Source organism: Schistocerca americana, chromosome 8 (genome assembly GCF_021461395.2).
Source record: "Schistocerca americana isolate TAMUIC-IGC-003095 chromosome 8, iqSchAmer2.1, whole genome shotgun sequence".
In the NCBI taxonomy this organism is placed as follows: Eukaryota; Metazoa; Arthropoda; class Insecta; order Orthoptera; family Acrididae; genus Schistocerca; species Schistocerca americana.
In genome coordinates, this window is record NC_060126.1 from 515957564 (window position 1) to 515976174 (window position 18611).

General features: G+C 39.3%; 1 protein-coding gene across 1 annotated transcript in view; it reads left to right on the plus strand.

Moving 5' to 3' along the window:
* The window catches only part of LOC124545293, a 67734-nt gene that overhangs the window by 11766 nt on the left and 37357 nt on the right, over positions 1-18611 (plus strand). The window contains exons 3-4 of the mRNA XM_047124186.1: positions 8035-8196; positions 14019-14178. Of these exons, the coding sequence (XP_046980142.1) occupies positions 8035-8196; positions 14019-14178 (322 nt within the window). The remainder of the gene's footprint in view (positions 1-8034; positions 8197-14018; positions 14179-18611) is intronic.

Consider the following 18611-nt stretch of genomic DNA (forward strand, 5'->3'; position numbering starts at 1 on the left):
TGTGAAATGGTAAACTGAAAAACAAACACAAAAGCTTTTGAAACTTAAAACAAAAATAAGTAAAACAAGTAATTAGAATAATAATGAGCATTTAGACATTTTAAGTAAGTATCTTGAAAATACTCCAGCAGAACACTGTGTATAACCTATTTTCCACAAAAGGCATTTCAGAAGCCAGCTTTATTACAAATGGGTGGATGTGGTGTGAAGGCTTCTTTAGTTTCTGTTGTAACAAATGTTTTTATTTTACAAAATTAATTAACAGTGATGAGGTATTTCACAAAATTGCAGAGTGTTACAATAACTGATTATATAGAGTTCAAGAAGTATAATGACATTTCAACTTTTATACGAAACGGGAAACAAAAAAAAGTTGTATTGCATTATTTTGTCCCCTCTAAGTACTTGTCAACTTTCATCAAGATAATTTATTTACACTTGGTAAGTTTCTGTTGTTCGACCATTTAATAATAGATACCTATTACCTACAATGTACTTAACACAGAGAGTAGTAGTAGTAGTTTATTCATCCAGAGAAAATTTTCATTGCATGGATTTTGTCAAAAAATACATAGTATATATATATATTAATAGAGGGAAACATTCCACATGGGAAAAATATACCTAAAAACAAAGATGATGTGACTTACCAAACGAAAGCGCTGGCACGTCGATAGACACACAAACAAACACAAACATACACACATAATTCAAGCTTTCGCAACAAACTGTTGCCTCATCAGGAAAGAGGGAAGGAGAGGGAAAGACGAAAGGATGTGGGTTTTCAGGGAGAGGGTAAGGAGTCATTCCAATCCCGGGAGTGGAAAGACTTACCTTAGGGGGAAAAAAGGACAGGTATACACTCGCACACACACTCACTCATATCCATCCGCACATACACAGACACAAGCAGACATTTGTAAAGGCCTTACCTTAGGGGGAAAAAAGGACAGGTATACACTCGCACACACACTCACTCATATCCATCCGCACATACACAGACACAAGCAGACATTTGTAAAGGCCTGGCCTTTACAAATGTCTGCTTGTGTCTGTGTATGTGCGGATGGATATGAGTGTGTGTGCGAGTGTATACCTGTCCTTTTTTCCCCCTAAGGTAAGTCTTTCTGCTCCTGGGATTGGAATGACTCCTTACCCTCTCCCTGAAAACCCACATCCTTTCGTCTTTCCCTCTCCTTCCCTCTTTCCTGATGAGGCAACAGTTTGTTGCGAAAGCTTGAATTTTGTGTGTATGTTTGTGTTTGTTTGTGTGTCTATCTACGTGCCAGCGCTTTCGTTTGGTAAGTCACATCATCTTTGTTTTTAGGTATAGTATATACACTCCTGGAAATGGAAAAAAGAACACATTGACACCGGTGTGTCAGACCCACCATACTTGCTCCGGACACTGCGAGAGGGCTGTACAAGCAATGATCACACGCACGGCACAGCGGACACACCAGGAACCGCGGTGTTGGCCGTCAAATGGCGCTAGCTGCGCAGCATTTGTGCATCGCCGCCGTCAGTGTCAGCCAGTTTGCCGTGGCATACGGAGCTCCATCGCAGTCTTTAACACTGTTAGCATGCCGCGACAGTGTGGACGTGAACCGTATGTGCAGTTGACGGACTTTGAGCGAGGGCGTATAGTGGGCATGCGGGAGGCCGGGTGGACGTACCGCCGAATTGCTCAACACGTGGGGCATGAGGTCTCCACAGTACATCGATGTTGTCGCCAGTGGTCGGCGGAAGGTGCACGTGCCCGTCGACCTGGGACCGGACCGCAGCGACGCATGGATGCACGCCAAGACCGTAGGATCCTACGCAGTGCCGTAGGGGACCGCACCGCCACTTCCCAGCAAATTAGGGACACTGTTGCTCCTGGGGTATTGGCGAGGACCATTCGCAACTGTCTCCATGAAGCTGGGCTACGGTCCCGCGCACCGTTAGGCCGTCTTCCGCTCACGCCCCAACATCGTGCAGCCCGCCTCCAGTGGTGTCGCGACAGGCGTGAATGGAGGGACGAATGGAGACGTGTCGTCTTCAGCGATGAGAGTCGCTTCTGCCTTGGTGCCAATGATGGTCGTATGCGTGTTTGGCGACGTGAAGGTGAGCGCCACAATCAGGACTGCATACGACCGAGGCACACAGGGCCAACACCCGGCATCATGGTGAGGGGAGCGATCTCCTACACTGGCCGTACACCACTGGTGATCGTGGAGGGGACACTGAATAGTGCACGGTACATCCAAACCGTCATCGAACCCATCGTTCCACCATTCCTAGACCGGCAAGGGAACTTGCTGTTCCAACAGGACAATGCACGTCCGCATGTATCCCGTGCCACCCAACGTGCTCTAGAAGGTGTAAGTCAACTACCCTGGCCAGCAAGATCTCCGGATCTGTCCCCCATTGAGCATGTTTGGGACTGGATGAAGCGTCGTCTCACGTGGTCTGCACGTCCAGCACGAACGCTGGTCCAACTAAGGAGCCAGGTGGAAATGGCATGGCAAGGCGTTCCACAGGACTACATCCAGCATCTCTACGATCGTCTCCATGGGAGAATAGCAGCCTGCATTGCTGCGAAAGGTGGATATACACTGTATTAGTGCCGACATTGTGCATGCTCTGTTGCCTGTGTCTATGTGCCTGTGGTTCTGTCAGTGTGATCATGTGATGTATCTGACCCCAGGAATGTGGCAATAAAGTTTCCCCTTCCTGGGACAATGAATTCACGGTGTTCTTATTTCAATTTCCAGGAGTGTATATATATATACACACATATAGGGTGAACAATACTATACAAAATACAGATGTGCATAGTAGACTACATAACATCAGACCACATTGAAATAGCATGTACAACTTTGATTATTTACATTGATGTATGAGAAAGACTTTTTACATGGAATACACAGTTGATATTTAGATATAACACATACAATTCTAGCACTTTTGTACATAATATTTATTTAGATCATAGCAACAGTCAGATAAAAATTACTATTGCCACAGAGTACATAAATATAATTGTTTAGTATGAAGCTATTCCAGGTATTCTTTTACACTATAATAGCAGTTGGTCATTAAAAATTTGAATACTGCTTCTTTAAATGAAGACAATTTTTTTATTTCTTTTATCTTTACCGGTAGTTTGTTATACAATCTGCTTCCTTGTATGTTTGTTAGTTTCTGCGCCAAAGCCTTGTTAACTCTTTTTATATGAATGTCATTGCACTTTCTTGTGTTGTAAGTATGTAGACCCGAGTTGGATTGGAAATTGTTAATATTTCGTTTTACATTAATTACACTTTTCTGTATATAGAGGCATGGTAGGGGTAGAATATTCAGCTGTTTAAATAATTGCTTTGAAGGAGTTAGCCTTGAACTGTTGGTAATTATTCTAACAGCTCGTTTTTGTAGAGTGAAGATGGTTTTGAGATTTTTCTTACTATGACCCCAGAAGATGAGGCCATAGGTAATAGCAGAATGTATATAAGCAAAGTAAACAGCCCTGCTACATTCCCTACTACATACAAAGCTAATAACGCGTAAAGCAAAGCAAGCAGAGCTTAACTTATGCGAGAGATACAGGATATGGGATTTCCAATCTAAATTTTCATCCATATGTACACCTAAGAATTTTGTGGTAGCAACTCTCACAATTTCTTGTAATGGATATAATTAGTTTTAGAGATATTTATGGTTAATTTGTTCACTTCAAACCAATTTTGCAAATATTCTATAACTCTGGTTGCAGATGTTGGCAATACCCGGTTTATGTCAGTTACTACAATGTTTGTGTCATCCGCAAACAGGGTTATATGAGTACCATTTAGTGGAATCTTGATATCATTTATGTAAAGAAGAAATAGGAGAGGTCCTAGAACACTCCCCTGCGGTACCCCAATTGGCACAGTCTGAATATCCAATCTGTAAACAATACTTTGGTTTTTACTGTTTGTTGTTGCAATTTCTACTACCTGTTTCCTATTATGGAGATATGACTGAAACCACTTTTTAGCTACTCCTCGTATACCGACATATTCTAATCTGTCTAGCAGGATATCATGTTGGACAGTATCAAATGCCTTTGAGAGGTCCAAATTTATTCCTATTGTACTGTTGTTCTTATCTAGCCCCGTTACAATATTTTCAATGAATTGGGTGATGGCTGACTCTGTACTCATTCCTTTGCGAAAACCGTGTTGGTTTACAGACAATAGATTGACTTTCTCAAGGTAATTTGTAATTCTGTTTTTCATGACTGTCTCTATTACTTTTGAAAATACCGATAATAAAGCTATTGGTCTATAGTTTCCCACTTCATGTATATTGCCCTTTTTATACAATGGTTTTACTTTTGGAATTTTTAATCATTGTGGAAAGACACCTTCTGAAAATGATATGTTTATGATGTGTGAGAGTGGGTCTGATATGACACTAGCACATCTCATCATGACTGAGCAAGGTGTCTCATCAATCCCTGAGGACATTTTATTCTTCATTGTTTTTATTATTCGATTAACTTCCAATTTGTTCGTGGGAGGTAGCAATAATGAATTAACACTTTGTTCTTCTGGGATTGATGTTCTACTAATCTTAGAACAATTTTTACTCAGATTGATTGGACTATTTATGAAGTAGTCAATAATGTAATTTGCTAAAGTAAGATTTCTGACTAGCACACCTTGATCATCTTTTAAAACAAAGTCATCTGGATTTATAACATTTTTGCTTGGGCCTGTTTCTTTTTTTACTACATTCCATATAGCTTTCAATTTGTTTGCTGACCCAGCAATTACACTGTCATTGTGCATTGTCTTGGCTTTTTTGATCACCTTCCTGTAAATTTTCTTGTATGTCTTAACATAATCTGTGAAGTGTTCATCTTTGTTATCTTTTTTGAGTTGACTGATATGTTTTAGTGTTTGACTAGATACTCTAATAGCAGGTGTTATCCACTGGCTTGTGTTCCTAGGCATGACAATGATCTTTGTGAGCTTTTTTGGGAAACACATCTCAAATAGGGACATGAATGTACTAGAAAAAGCATTGAAAGATTCCTCGGTTGTTGTTTGTGCAAAGACATCTTCCCAGGTTTCATTAGCTAACAACTGGATGAAAGTATTTACTTTTTCTGTATAGAAGTGCCTTTTGTATCCCCACTTATATTTTACTGCCTTGGGGATAGAGTAATTTATGTATGTTAATAGTGTATTGTGATCCGAAAGACCTAAGTTTACATTTAGTGGCTCCAGTTACTACTTCATATCTAAGAATTCATCAATTGAGTAGAAGAAGTTGTCATTCAGAAATTCCTTTAATTTGCTTTTGAATGTTGGTTGGCTATCTGTCAGATTTTTGTGGCAGAATAATTCACCCGTTTCTGTGCCAAAGTGAGATTTAATCCAGAATGGTGAAGATCATTCTTTCTTCTAGTGTTGTAGCTATGCACTTCACTGTTATTTTTTAATTTGGATGAGTTATTAATGACAAATTTCATTGAACCTAATCGTTTTAGCAGATCATTGATGTGTTTCTTCCAATTCAATTTCTCATCAATGCACACACCCAGAAGTTTTGAATATTCTGCCTTAGCAACAGACTTCTGTTCGTAGTCTATATTTATCAATGGTGTTATGCCATTTACTGTGCAGGATTGTATAAACCGTGTTTTCTCACAATTTAGTGAGAGTCCGTTTGCAGAGAACCACTTAATAATTTTCCTAAAGACATTATTTGCAGAATGAGATTTTCACTCTGCAGCGGAGTGTGCGCTGATATGAAACTTCCTGGCAGATTAAAACTGTGTGCCCGACCGAGACTCGAACTCGGGACCTTTGCCTTTCGCGGGCAAGTGCTCTACCAACTGAGCTACCGAAGCACGACTCACGCCCGATACTCACAGCTTTACTTCTGCCAGTACCTCGTCTCCTACCTTCCAAACTTTACAGAAGCTCTCCTGCGAACCTGCAGAACTAGCACTCCTGAAAGAAAGGATATTGCGGAGACATGGCTTAGCCACAGCCTGGGGGATGTTTCCAGAATGAGATTTTCACTCTGCAGCCGAGTGTGCGCTGATATGAAACTTCCTGGCAGATTAAAACTGTGTGCCCGACCGAGACTCGAACTCGGGACCTTTGCCTTTCGCGTGTTGGTAGACCACTTGCCCGCGAAAGGCAAGGTTTTTTTTGCAATGGTTTAACAATAGTGTATTTCAGTCTATCTGGAAAAATGCCCTGGTTCAATGAGCTACTATATATGTGGCTGAGAATCATACTTATTTGTTGGAAGTAAGCTTTTAGTATTCTGTTGGAAATGCCATCAATTCCATGTGAGCTTTTACTTTTGAGTGAATTTATTATTTTCCTAATTTCAGTAGGAGGGGTGGTTGGAATTTCAGTTTTATCAAATTGCATAGGTACTGCCTCTTCCATATACTGCCTTGCATTTTCTAATGAATAGCTGGATCGTATTTTCTCTCCAACACTTAAAAAATCATTATTAAAATTTTTTCTACTTCTGACTTCTTGTTAACAAACTCTTCATTGTGTTTGATAGAAATGCAGTCTTCCTGTGCTCTTGGTTGCCTTGTTTCCCTTTTAATAATATCCAAATTGTTTTAATTTTATTTTCAGATGTGCTAATCTCAGACATAATGCACATACTTCTGGACTTTTAATAACTTTCTTTAATACAGTGCAGTAGTTTTTATAATGTTTCACTGTTTCGGAATCATTACTCCTTCTAGCTATAAGATACATTTCCTTTTTCTGTTTACAAGATATTTTTATCCTTTAGTAAGCCGTGGCTTTTTACACGGTTTCTTACAATTATATTTCACTGTTTTCTTAGGGAAACTGTTCTCAAATATACTCACAAAGGTATAATGAATAAGTTAAATTTTAAATTAGCATCATGTTCCCTGAACATCTCATTCCAGTCTAACTGTTGCAAGCTTTTCCTAAAATTTTGAATTGTTAAATCATAAATTGAATGCACTATTTTGGAGGACTGTTTTGCATTACTGTATGGAGCTATATCATATACTGTAACTAGCTGTGCATCATGATCAGACAAGCCATTCTTAACAGGAAAAGTTTTTATTTGATTAATTTTTATCTTGGTCTTTAAAAACATTATCTATCAGTGTGCTGCTGTCCTGTACCACCTGAGCAGGAAAATCAATAACTGACTCTTTCAGAAAATCTACATTGAAATCCCCACAAGCAATAATTTGATTTCCTCTGTCTGACAGATAGCACAACAAAGAATCCAAGTTTTTCAAAAATAGTTGAAAATTTCCCAATGGGGACTTTTACACAGCTACAATTATAAAAGTGCCATTATTTAGTTTAAGTTCACATGCACATGTTTCTATATGTTGCTCTATTCAAAAATTTTTAGTTTCCAAATTTTTCACACTGTGACAGATTTTAACATATATGGCAACTCCTCCTCTCTCCATAGTGCCTCTATTTACATGTGCTGAAAGCTTATATTCACCTACATTTACCATTTCCATACCTGTGACAGTATGATGTTCAGACAGGCATAGTACATCTATTCCACCCTCTGTTTCTAAATCTTCTAAACAAACAAGAAGCTCATCTACTTTGTTTCTTAATCCCCTGATATTCTGATGCAATACATTAACATTATTTTTCACTGTACTGTTATAAGAACCTTGTGATATTTTCATATCTCTAGTACCTGCCTGTCTAAACATCTCATTAAGCTTAATTTCAATCAATGTAGGATAATTGGATACTGATCTTAGCCTAAAAATGTACTCCCTATGTGTTTCAGTGCCCCCCCCCCCCCTCCCCAAATATTTTGCTATCACCCCAGATAGTTTACCCTTCCCTTTCCTATTGAGATGTAGGTCATGTTTTGTGAAGTCCCACCTACCAATACCATCAACAGGAACCAAACCTTTCCCACTGCAACTAAAAATGTGAGGCGGCACTAGATTCTGAAAGTTTGTAGTAGTATTGTACTTTCAATTAATGATATTTTTCCTTGTGTTTTTAGATTTCTTGATAAACATCTCTGGGCGTTTATTCAGCAGAAGCGAGCAGTAAGAATTTTGCGTAAAGTAGATCATGGTACATCATACAGAAGCCTTTTAAGAATCTTGAAATTAATTCTGTACTCTGGAGGGAAGATATTAATCCTGCTCCCGTCCAATATAAAGTAAGAAGTTGAGAATCCCTACTAATTCAAAAGAAAATTAATAGCACACCGCATTAGTCACTCTTTCTACAAATTATCTGAATAATTACATTCATTACATTCAGGGATTGAAAAGTTCTGTTAGCCACATGGCAAACAGCAGTGTTCATTGCAAACCTGGATGGCGAGTCAGTATTTACAGTTGCAAGTACTTTTTTCTTTGAAAAATATCATTGTAGCAAAGTAAATAGCAGCTAAGCAAATAAACAGCAGCTCTATGCTGCAATTGATACAGCAGCGCATTTTTCCAAAGTATCTGTTTTTCTTTACTTGATTAAATTTAGATGGTATAAGTGTGTACAGCATTAAGAGGTAGTGTGATACTTCATTGTTTATACTCGTACATTGTACAGAGTAAGTTTCTATGATTTTCTTGTCTTTTGTTAATGTGTATCTTGACTCATTTCACATCCCTGATGGTTCACACTACATAACATGATAACTGAATGAATACATGCACGAGTAATGAATCAAAGGGTGTTTCTGAATGCAAGCAAAACTGCATGTACCAGATCATCTTGATCCATGGCCTTGCAGGTTGTCATGTGAGAAAAGTTCAAGTTGAATTTCACATTAAGATAAATATTCCCAAAGAACTACTACATTTATCCCATGTTTGAAAAGAAATTATAGATTATCTAAAAAAGAGAATTAAAGGAAACATGTCACTATGGGTGACCAAAAATGGGCAACCACAAGACCAAATGAAGCTGTGTGAACTAGACCATCCTCGGTGTGGGATGTGGAAGAGAGCTGGTTTGCACTTTTCCACAGTCACAGCTGGTACTGGTGACTGCAAATCCCCTTGTTGGAGATTATGTCTTGATCTTCTGTCTACAGAACATAGGTGATTGAGAGCACACTTATGTAGTTCACTCCTCTTGATGGGCATGAGGAAGCTTTTCAAATTGCTGAGGCCACTGTGAATCATTTACAACTTGGCTTTCCATATTTCTATTCTTGCTTTGGATGGTGGTTTTCATGAAGCTTTTCTTGGATTTCAGTTACTGGTTGATTAGCACATAGCCAAACAATGGACAGTTAAGCTGGGGGATCAGTAACAAGTGGTGTAGACCTCACATATCTAGCAATAAAGCTGGATGCTTAACTTTTAGCTCTGGACAGAGTGTGTAGAGGAACTATGGCTCAAGTTTAATAGAATAGTTGACCATGCTCCGGATATATATGTTCCTAGAAAAATATTTCATGATGGGGGGGGGGGGGGGGACCCTATATGGTATACACTCACTATAAAGAAACTTCTGAAAAAAGAGAGTACTGCATAATAGCTGTACAATAAAAGATCGGGCTATAGATAGAGAGATGTTGAATGAAACACATTTGGTTGGCAAAAGGGCAATACATGGAGCCTTCCATGGCCACTATATCAGAATATTATTGAAGGATCTCTCACTAAATCTAAAGAAATTCTTGTCACATGTAAGGGCTGTTGTGGCATCAAAGTTAGTGTCCAGACATTCATGGATCAGACAGGAACTGAGATTGTAGACAGCAAAACAAAAACAGAAATGCTTAACTCTGTTTTGAAATGTTATTTACAGAGGAAAACCAGTAGTACTGCCTCAATTTAATTCTCATACCACTGCAAATATAAGTGAAATAGATATTAGTATCAATGACATTGAGAAGCAGCTGAAATTGTTAAAACTCTAGGGCCCAAAGGAATCTCTGTCAGATTCCGTGTTGAACTCATGACTGAGTTAGCGATCTATTAAACATATCTCTTGAAGAAAACACTGGGTCTCATTCTTGGGAGAAAGCAGAGGCCACACCCGTCTATAAGAAGGTCAGTAGAAGTGATCCACAAAACTAATATCCATATCCTTGACATCCAATTGTTATAGAATATTGAACAAATTCTGAGCTCAAACATAATTAGGTATCTTAAACAGGACGACCTCCTCCATGCTGACCAGCACAGATTCTGAAAACATCAATCATGTGAAACCCAATTTGTGCTTTCCTCACATGAGATGCCAAAAGCCATGGATCAAGGCACTCATGTATATGCAATGTTTCTTGACTTCTGAGGGCATTTGATTCAGTAGCACACACATGCTTATTACCAAAAGTACAATTTCATGTGGTATCAAGCGAGATTTCCAATTGGACTGAGGATTTCATGAAGGGGAAGACATGGCATGTGATCTCGATTGGAGAGACAATCACAGATGTAGAAGCAACTTGAGGTGCTCCCTAGAGAAGTGTGTTATGACCCTTGCTGTTCATATTGTATTTAATGACCTTAAGTACAATATTAATAGTAACCTCAGACTTTTCACAGATGACGCATTTATTTATAATGAAATTCTGCCTGAAAGAAGTTGCACAAATATTCATTGAGATCTTATAAGATTTCAATGTGTTGTAAATATTAGCAATGTGCTTTAAATTTTCAGAAAAGTAAGAGAGAGGGAGAGAGAGAGAGAGAGAGAGAGAGAGAGAGAGAGAGAGAGAGAGAGAGAGAGAGGAGGTAGTAACCTAAAAGTTCTAAAGTACTATATCAGTATCCTACTACTACCATATCAGCTGGAGTTGGTCCATTCATACAGGCATGTAGATGTAACAATGTAAAAATCTGTAGAGAAATGAAACGTAAAATTGTGCTACAATATCAATGAGTCACTGCTGGAATTATTCATCTCATACAAATACCTAGATGTAACAATTTGTAGAGATCACATAGTCACATAGGCTCAGTTGTAGATAAACCAGATGGCAGACTGTGGTGGAATACTAGGAAAATGCACTCAGTCTGCAAAGTAGATTGCATATGTAACACTTTGTGATCCATCCTAGAACATTTGTGAAGTGTGTGGGACTAACAAGGGATACTGTAAAGAAGAGCAGCATGGACAGCCAAAGGTTAATGTGACCTATGAGAGAGTGGCACAGAGATGCTGAAGATACTGAACATGCAGATGACTGAAGACAGGTGTAAACCATCTCTTGAAAGTCGACTTGGATAGTTTTTAGAACCAAGTATTAGTGATGAATCTAGGAATATACTACAGCCCCCTTCATATCACTCTAATAGGGATCACAAAGACAAAATTAAACCACTTACATTACAGCACACACGCAGGCATTCAAGCAATCATTTTCGCCACACAGCACATGAATAGAATGAGAAAAGCCTTCATACCTGGTACAATGGGAAGTACCCTCCGCTATGCACCGCACAGTAGTCAGCAGACTGTAGATACAGATTTAGTGCCTTATTGGCCTCTTTGGCATGGGTGTATCTGCACCTGTGAGGACATGCACGGTCTGTCGCAGAAAAGCAGACTGGTAATACTGCTGTTCTTAATGTTTCTGCCTGAGAGCCCCATGTACTTTCAGTTCTATTTCTGGGATGCTGTTTTTTCTGGCTTCCACTTTAGCCTCAAGTTATGGCAGTGCTGCTTGTAAAGTCAAGGTGCAATCAAGAGTGGCACATAAGTATTTTGAATATGGCATAATATTCAACGGTATTCTGTATCATGATACATTGAGTTACCAACGTATCTGTCTGTGTTTAAGATGGAAAACGTGCATCTAAGTTCGAGGGTTGGAACTTAAATAGTGATGACTATTTATTCACAACTGATAAAAAAGAGTTACATGTTTTCACCTGTTACTGTCCTTCAAAGTAGTCACCAGCATTGTGTAGAACCTGTTGCCAGTGATGTGGAAGGTGTAGTATGCCATTAGCAGAGACTGTTCTATTGATGGTGTGAATGGAGCAGTCTACTGCCTGTCAAATCTCTGGAACAGTTCTGAAGCGAATGCCAGTTCCTTCATCTTCGGAAACAAATCAAAGTCACAAGGACTTAAGTCCGGGGAATATGGTGGATGGTACAGTACTTCTCAGTCCCATCGACCGAACAGAGCAGCCACAGCTTGCACTGTATGCATTCGTGCATTGTCATGCAAAATGATGAGTGGGTTGCGCAGAAAGTGTCACCACTTCTTTCGCAAAGCTGGTCGCAGGTGATGTTCCAAAAACGAACAGTAATACTGTGCACTGACGGTCTGCTGTGGAGGAATGTAATGCATTAGGATAACACCATCACAGTCGTACATGAGGATTACCGTAACTTTAGACCGCTCCATTCGCACCATCAACAGAACAGGTTCTGATAACGGTATACTACGCCTTCCACATCACTGGCAATGGGTTCTACACTACGCTGGTGTCTACTCTGAAGGACAGTAACAGGTGCAAACATGTAACTCGTCTGTATGTTGTGAATAAATAGTTGCCACTATTTAAGTTCCAACCCACGTATTAACTGGATTTGGGGGAAGTTGATTGTTTTTGTAATAAAGATCATATCATTTTTAAAGCATTTGTCAGGTGAACGTCCATTTCTACAAAGGACTTAGCCTGAGTTTCCAAAGCCAGGTCATATGCTCTTGAAGTAGGTGTTAGAAAGAGCAGGGGCCAACACACATCCTTGTGGTAACCCATATTTCAGACATCTATCATAAACAGCTGACAGATAGATAAAAGCTACACCTGTAATGTTATGTGTTTCGAATCCATCCTGTGTGTATTAGGTTAGATTAAGAATTTGAGGTATACAATTCTTTCCTGGTCTGAAATCAGCTTGTTGAAGAATAAATGCTGGCTCCATCATGTGCTGTAAGAGACTCAGAAGCATTATTTCAAAGATTTTATAGAGGTTACACAATAGTGATATTGGTCTACTGTTTTTAGCACCTGTTGATAGTTTACTTGGCTTTAGAATGGACATTACACATGACTTCCTCCAGATTTAAGGATATCACATGCTTTGAGACAGTTGTTATAGAGTTAAAGCAGTCATTCTCACTTTCTTCCCAAAATGTTCTATCTGTTCAGTTTCCATGTCATCTATACCTGCTTCATAATCATTCTGGAGACTGTCAGTGGTAATGTTCAGCTCAGCTATACTAAATGAATGCATTAGTTTCATGTCCTGAAGTCTGATTTATTTTACAGTGTGAAACTATTATATTATTTCCAGGTTTTCCACTGATGGGAATCTGATGGACCAACTGGTTGACAGTAGTATGCCCTATGACTCTCTTAAGATGTCACCGGGTTTTCTGGCTTTTCTTGCTCAGATCCATTTCCTCCATTAACATTATCCTAGCATCTTCCTGTTAGAAGTTCTTCACCAGCTTTCAGTGTTTCATCCCTGAAAAGGTTTCCATTACAGTGGATGAGTTAGTCCCAATCAATTTTGCTTGAGTTAGTCCCAATCAATTTTGCTTAACCACAATCCATTCTAACAGCATTGCTGGTAGGTGACTTGTAGACTTTTTCTTAAGCAGTGCACTCCAGAGAGAGCAGGAGATGTTGCCAAATGAGGCACAAGGTGGGCAGGGAGACTGTGGTACCGGCAGTGGCTCTGTGGCAGTGCAGAGTGTGCATGGACAATAAATTAGTAAAACTTCAGCTCAATAACAACATTCATTTAAAGGAAACACAGTGGACTAAATCCCAGTAATATTGACAGTGAGGTAAGAAATGAAAGCTTTATTGTAATAAAGATCATGTCAATAAATCTACTATATCAAGAGAAGGCTCAGCAGCATTCACCAAAAGAACACTGTTTCCTGACTAATCTGCTCAAGTGGCCTAAAGGTTTTAACAGAGCGCCTGTTTCATAATGGTAGCAAAGAGTGTGGTTTCTTTGGCAACACTGCATTCCTTGGAGCTGATTAGTTAAGGTGATTTAGTTATTAAAGGTAAAATTTTTTGGTCATTGTCTAATTACTCTTTGTATCTGCAGCTACCTTGCCATAGTATCTAGAACAATATTGGAGCTGAAATATTTGAGGAAGGATCTATTACAGTATGTGTTATGCATCAGAGATGAAATGGACCAAGGCCAGCATTTGCAGGACGTGTTAGACAAGCCAGTTCACATCACAGTGAATGTGGTTGGGGAGGTGAGTACCGCATGTGTCACATGTCTTTCCTTGCTCAGTGTTGTTAAAGAGGGTGTTGATCTTATAGAAGGTTCCTCTTCTTCCCAAGCACAGTTGCTGTGTAAATGATATTCAGGTTGTTTATACAGAAACTAAATATTTGCTGGATATTCAAGCACTAGAGCAGGCAATTATTTCCGTACGGAGGCTTCTTTCTCTTCTCAAATGATAGGAAGGTGAAGGGAAGGACAGCTTAGATGTTGCACAAGATGTAGGTGCAAATAGGGCAGCATGTCTGTGGTAGCAATTTAGTAAGCTTCTGAATCTACTGCTTCCAATACTTCAGAAAGTGCACATTTTATCTTTTAAAGATGTTTATCACATTAAAGAAGTTTTATGGTTAATTAGACATGAGTTATGAAAATTTCCAATGAGTTGATATGTCAAATTCTCTTCCCTTTGTCAGAGAGACAGCTGAGGGGGATGATAACTGACTTGTTAAGTGGGAGTGATTCTTCAAACATACTCCAAAAGAAATTTTTAAGGGAATGTTTGGGTGTGTGCAGGCACAAAGATGTTAATGATGCTTGCTTTTATCAAGTTCAAACTGGTAATGAGATGTTGGATTATGTAGAGAAGGTAAAGATGACTAAAAATGTCTTATGTGTTGTTGTTGTTGTTGTGGTCTTCAGTCCTGAGACTGGTTTGATGCAGCTCTCCATGCTACTCTATCCTGTGCAAGCTTCTTCATCTTCCAGTACTTACTGCAACCTACGTCCTTCTGAATCTGCTTAGTGTATTCATCTCTTGGTCTTCCTCTATGATTTTTACCCTCCACACTGCCCTCCAATGCTAAATTTGTGATCCTTTGATACCTGAGAACATGTCCTACCAACCGGTCGCTTCTTCTTGTCAAGTTGTGCCACAAACTCCTCTTCTCTCCAATTCTATTCAATACCTCCTCATTAGTTATGTGATCTACCCATCCCTTATGTGTTAATATACCTGAAAGAGAAGCTGTGGTTAGCACCATGAAAGGTGTGCACACACAGGATCGATCATGGATGATGTTTCTGGCTAGACCTTGTTTGTTTTCCATGTTGGAACATTTGGCTGTGAGTGTAGAATATGTGCGGTATTGTGATGAGAAATAGAAAGAGGAAGGACTGCCTAAGGAGAGCTACAAAGATGCTACATTGAATGATAACTCTAAACAGCATCAAAGAGGAAGTCTGGGGTGTTTCAGATGTGGCAGCAAATTCCATTTTGCACATGACTCCACTGAACCACGGGGACGCTCTACAGATGGCTGATGCGATAAGAAAATTCAGGGGAGGGGTGCTGATGTACCACCGCAAGGTTGTCACAAGGTGTGTGCAATTGACATCTCGGTTGCATTCATGTGCACTTCTGTAGGCAATGAACCTGTGTGCGGTCTGCTTGATTCTGGAAGTAGTGAGTCATTATTGGATTATGATTTCTATGTTAATAATAAAGGTTTATCATGGTTACAGTCAGCTAACAAGGATTGTCAGTCTGTTGCTGATGAAAGTTTGGATGTTGTTGGTTTGGTCTGTTGTAAACATGAGATAGGCACATTAACTTGGCCGTGATGGTTTTCAGTTATTAGGGATCTATCGGTACCTATGCTGCTGGTGTACAACTTTCTTGTGTGCACCTGTTACATCTTGGACTATGATCAGAGAGAATTTTATTTTAAGTTTTGACCTGAGGAAAAATGTAAATTTTGTAATTGTTGGGTAAAGATTAATGACAACTACATTAGTAATCCACAATCCACCTTATAGTATGTGGCAGAGGGTACCCTGTTCCACTACTAGTCATTTTCTTTCCTGTTCCACCTGCAAACAGAATAAGGGGGAAAAACAACTGTCTATATGCCTTTTTATGAGCCCTAATTTCTCATATCTTATCTTCATGGTCCTTACGTGCAATGTATCTTGGAGACAACAGCATCATTCGCAATCGGCTTCAAGTGCCAGTTCTCTAAATTTTCTTAATAGTGTTCCTTGAAAAGAATGTCACATTCCCTTCAGGGATTCCCATCTGAGTTCCTGAAGCATCTCTGTAACACTTGTATGTTGTTTGAACCTAACAGTAACAAATCTACCAACCTGCCTCTGAACTGCTTTGATGTGTTTTAATTCGACCTGTACAGATCCCAAACACTCGAGCAATACTCAAGAATAGGTTGCAGTCTCCTTTACACTTCCCTAGAATTCTACCAATAAACTGAAGTCGACCATTTGCCTTTCCTACCACAATCCTCACATGCTCTTTCCATTTCATATTGCTTTGCAGTGTCATGCGAAGATGGTTAAACAATGTGATTGGTCAAGCAGCATACTACTAATGCTGTATCAGAACAGTACAGGTATGTTTTTCATTCTCATTCACAGTAACTTACACTTTTCTACATTTAGAGCTACCTGCAATTCATCACACCAACTAGAAATTTTGTCTAAGTTATCCTCCCACAGTAATCAGTTTTGACACCTTACTGCACACCAAACTATCAACGGCAAACAAACAGAGATTGCTGCCCATCCTGTTCACCAAATCATTTATATATAGAGAGAATAACAGCAGTCCTGTCACACTTCCATGGAGCACTCTTGACAATACCCTTGTCCCTGATGAATACTTGCCATCGAGAACAACATATTGGGTTCTATAACTTAAGAAGTCATCAGGCCATTCACATGTCTGTGAACCTATCCCACACGCTCATATCTTATTTAATAGCCTGCAGAGGGGCACTGTGTCAAACACTTTCTGTAAATCTAAAAACGTGGAATTTGCCTGTTGCCCTTCATCCATAGTTTGCAGTATATCATGTGAGAAAAGGGGAAGCTGAGTTTTGTACAAGCAATGCTTTCTAAATTCATGCTGATTCATGGACACAAGCTTCTTGGTCTTGAGAAAATTTATGATATTTGAACTGAGAATTTGTTCAAGAATTCTGCAGCAAATCAATGTTAAGGACATTTGTCTATAACTTTTCAGGTACGTTCTTTTGTCCTTCTTATACACAGGAGTCACCTGTGCTTTTTTGTGTTGCTTGGTACATTTCACTGGTCACAGATTCATGTTAAATGCAAGCTAAGTAAGGGACCAATGCCGTAAAGTACTCGTTGAAAAACCAAATTGGGATTCCATCCGGACTTGGTGACTTGTTTGTTTCTCTATACCGGGAATGATTATTACTATGTCTGTGCAATGGTCAAACAATGGTATGTTTGAATGATTCTCCTGTTGAATAATTTCTTGACTGTAAAATTTAAAACTTTGGCTTTTGTTTTGCTGTCTTCAACTGCCACACCAGACTGGTCAACAAGTGACTGGATGGAAGACTTAGACCCACATAGCAATTTTATATAGGACCAGAATGTTCTCGTTTCTGTACCAGATCTTTTGCTAAGGCATGAGAGTGGTAGTAGTTGTAAGCTTCACACATAGATCTGTTCACAGACACACAAATCTCTACCAAACTTTGCTTCTTGTTGTTTGCTCACTTTCTTTTCAACTGAGAGTGCAACAGCTTCTGTTTCCTCAGCACTTTCTGAATATCAATGTTAAACCATGGTGGTTATTATCTGTCCTTAATCGATTTATTAGGTACATAATTCCCCACACCATAATTTACAATCTGCTTAAACTTTGCCCGTAATTCCTCTATGTTCATCTCAATGGAACTAAGAATGTCAATTCACTGTCTTAATGAGATACTAACAACTGCTGCTCTTTCCAGCAAACACACGCTCCTATCCTTCTTAACTTATTTATTAATTTTATTAACCCTTAACATCATGATTGCTAATCCCCATTTCTATACTGATGTTGTTGATAAGGTTCACCCTAATATCTTAGATCTTATAGCTACAAATTGGCTGGACCTTATTGACAACATCGATATGGAAATGGGGATTAGCAATCATGATGTTGTTATAGCAGCTATGGTTAATAAAGCTAATAAATAAGTTAAGAAGGAGAGGAGAGTGTTTTTGCTAGAAACAGCACATATTCAGTTGTTAGCATCTCACTTAGACAGTGTGCCAAGTCCAGGGAGGTGGCTCCGGGTTTGATGTTAGACATCTACCAGACCCTCAATCTACATCTACGTACATACTCCACAATCCACCATATGGTGCATGGTGGAGGTTACCTCGTACCACAACTAGCATCTTCTCTCCCTGTTCCACTCCCAAACAGAACGAGGAAAAAATGACTGCCTATATGCCTCTGTACGAGCCCTAATCTCTCTTATCTTATCTTTGTGGTCTTTCCGCAAAGTGTAAGTTGGCGGCAGTAAAATTGTACTGCAGTCTGCCTCAAATGCCGGTTCTCTAAATTTCCTCAGTAGCGATTCACGAAAAGAACACCTCCTTTCCTCTAGAGACTCCCACCCGAGTTCCTGAAGCATTTCCGTACAG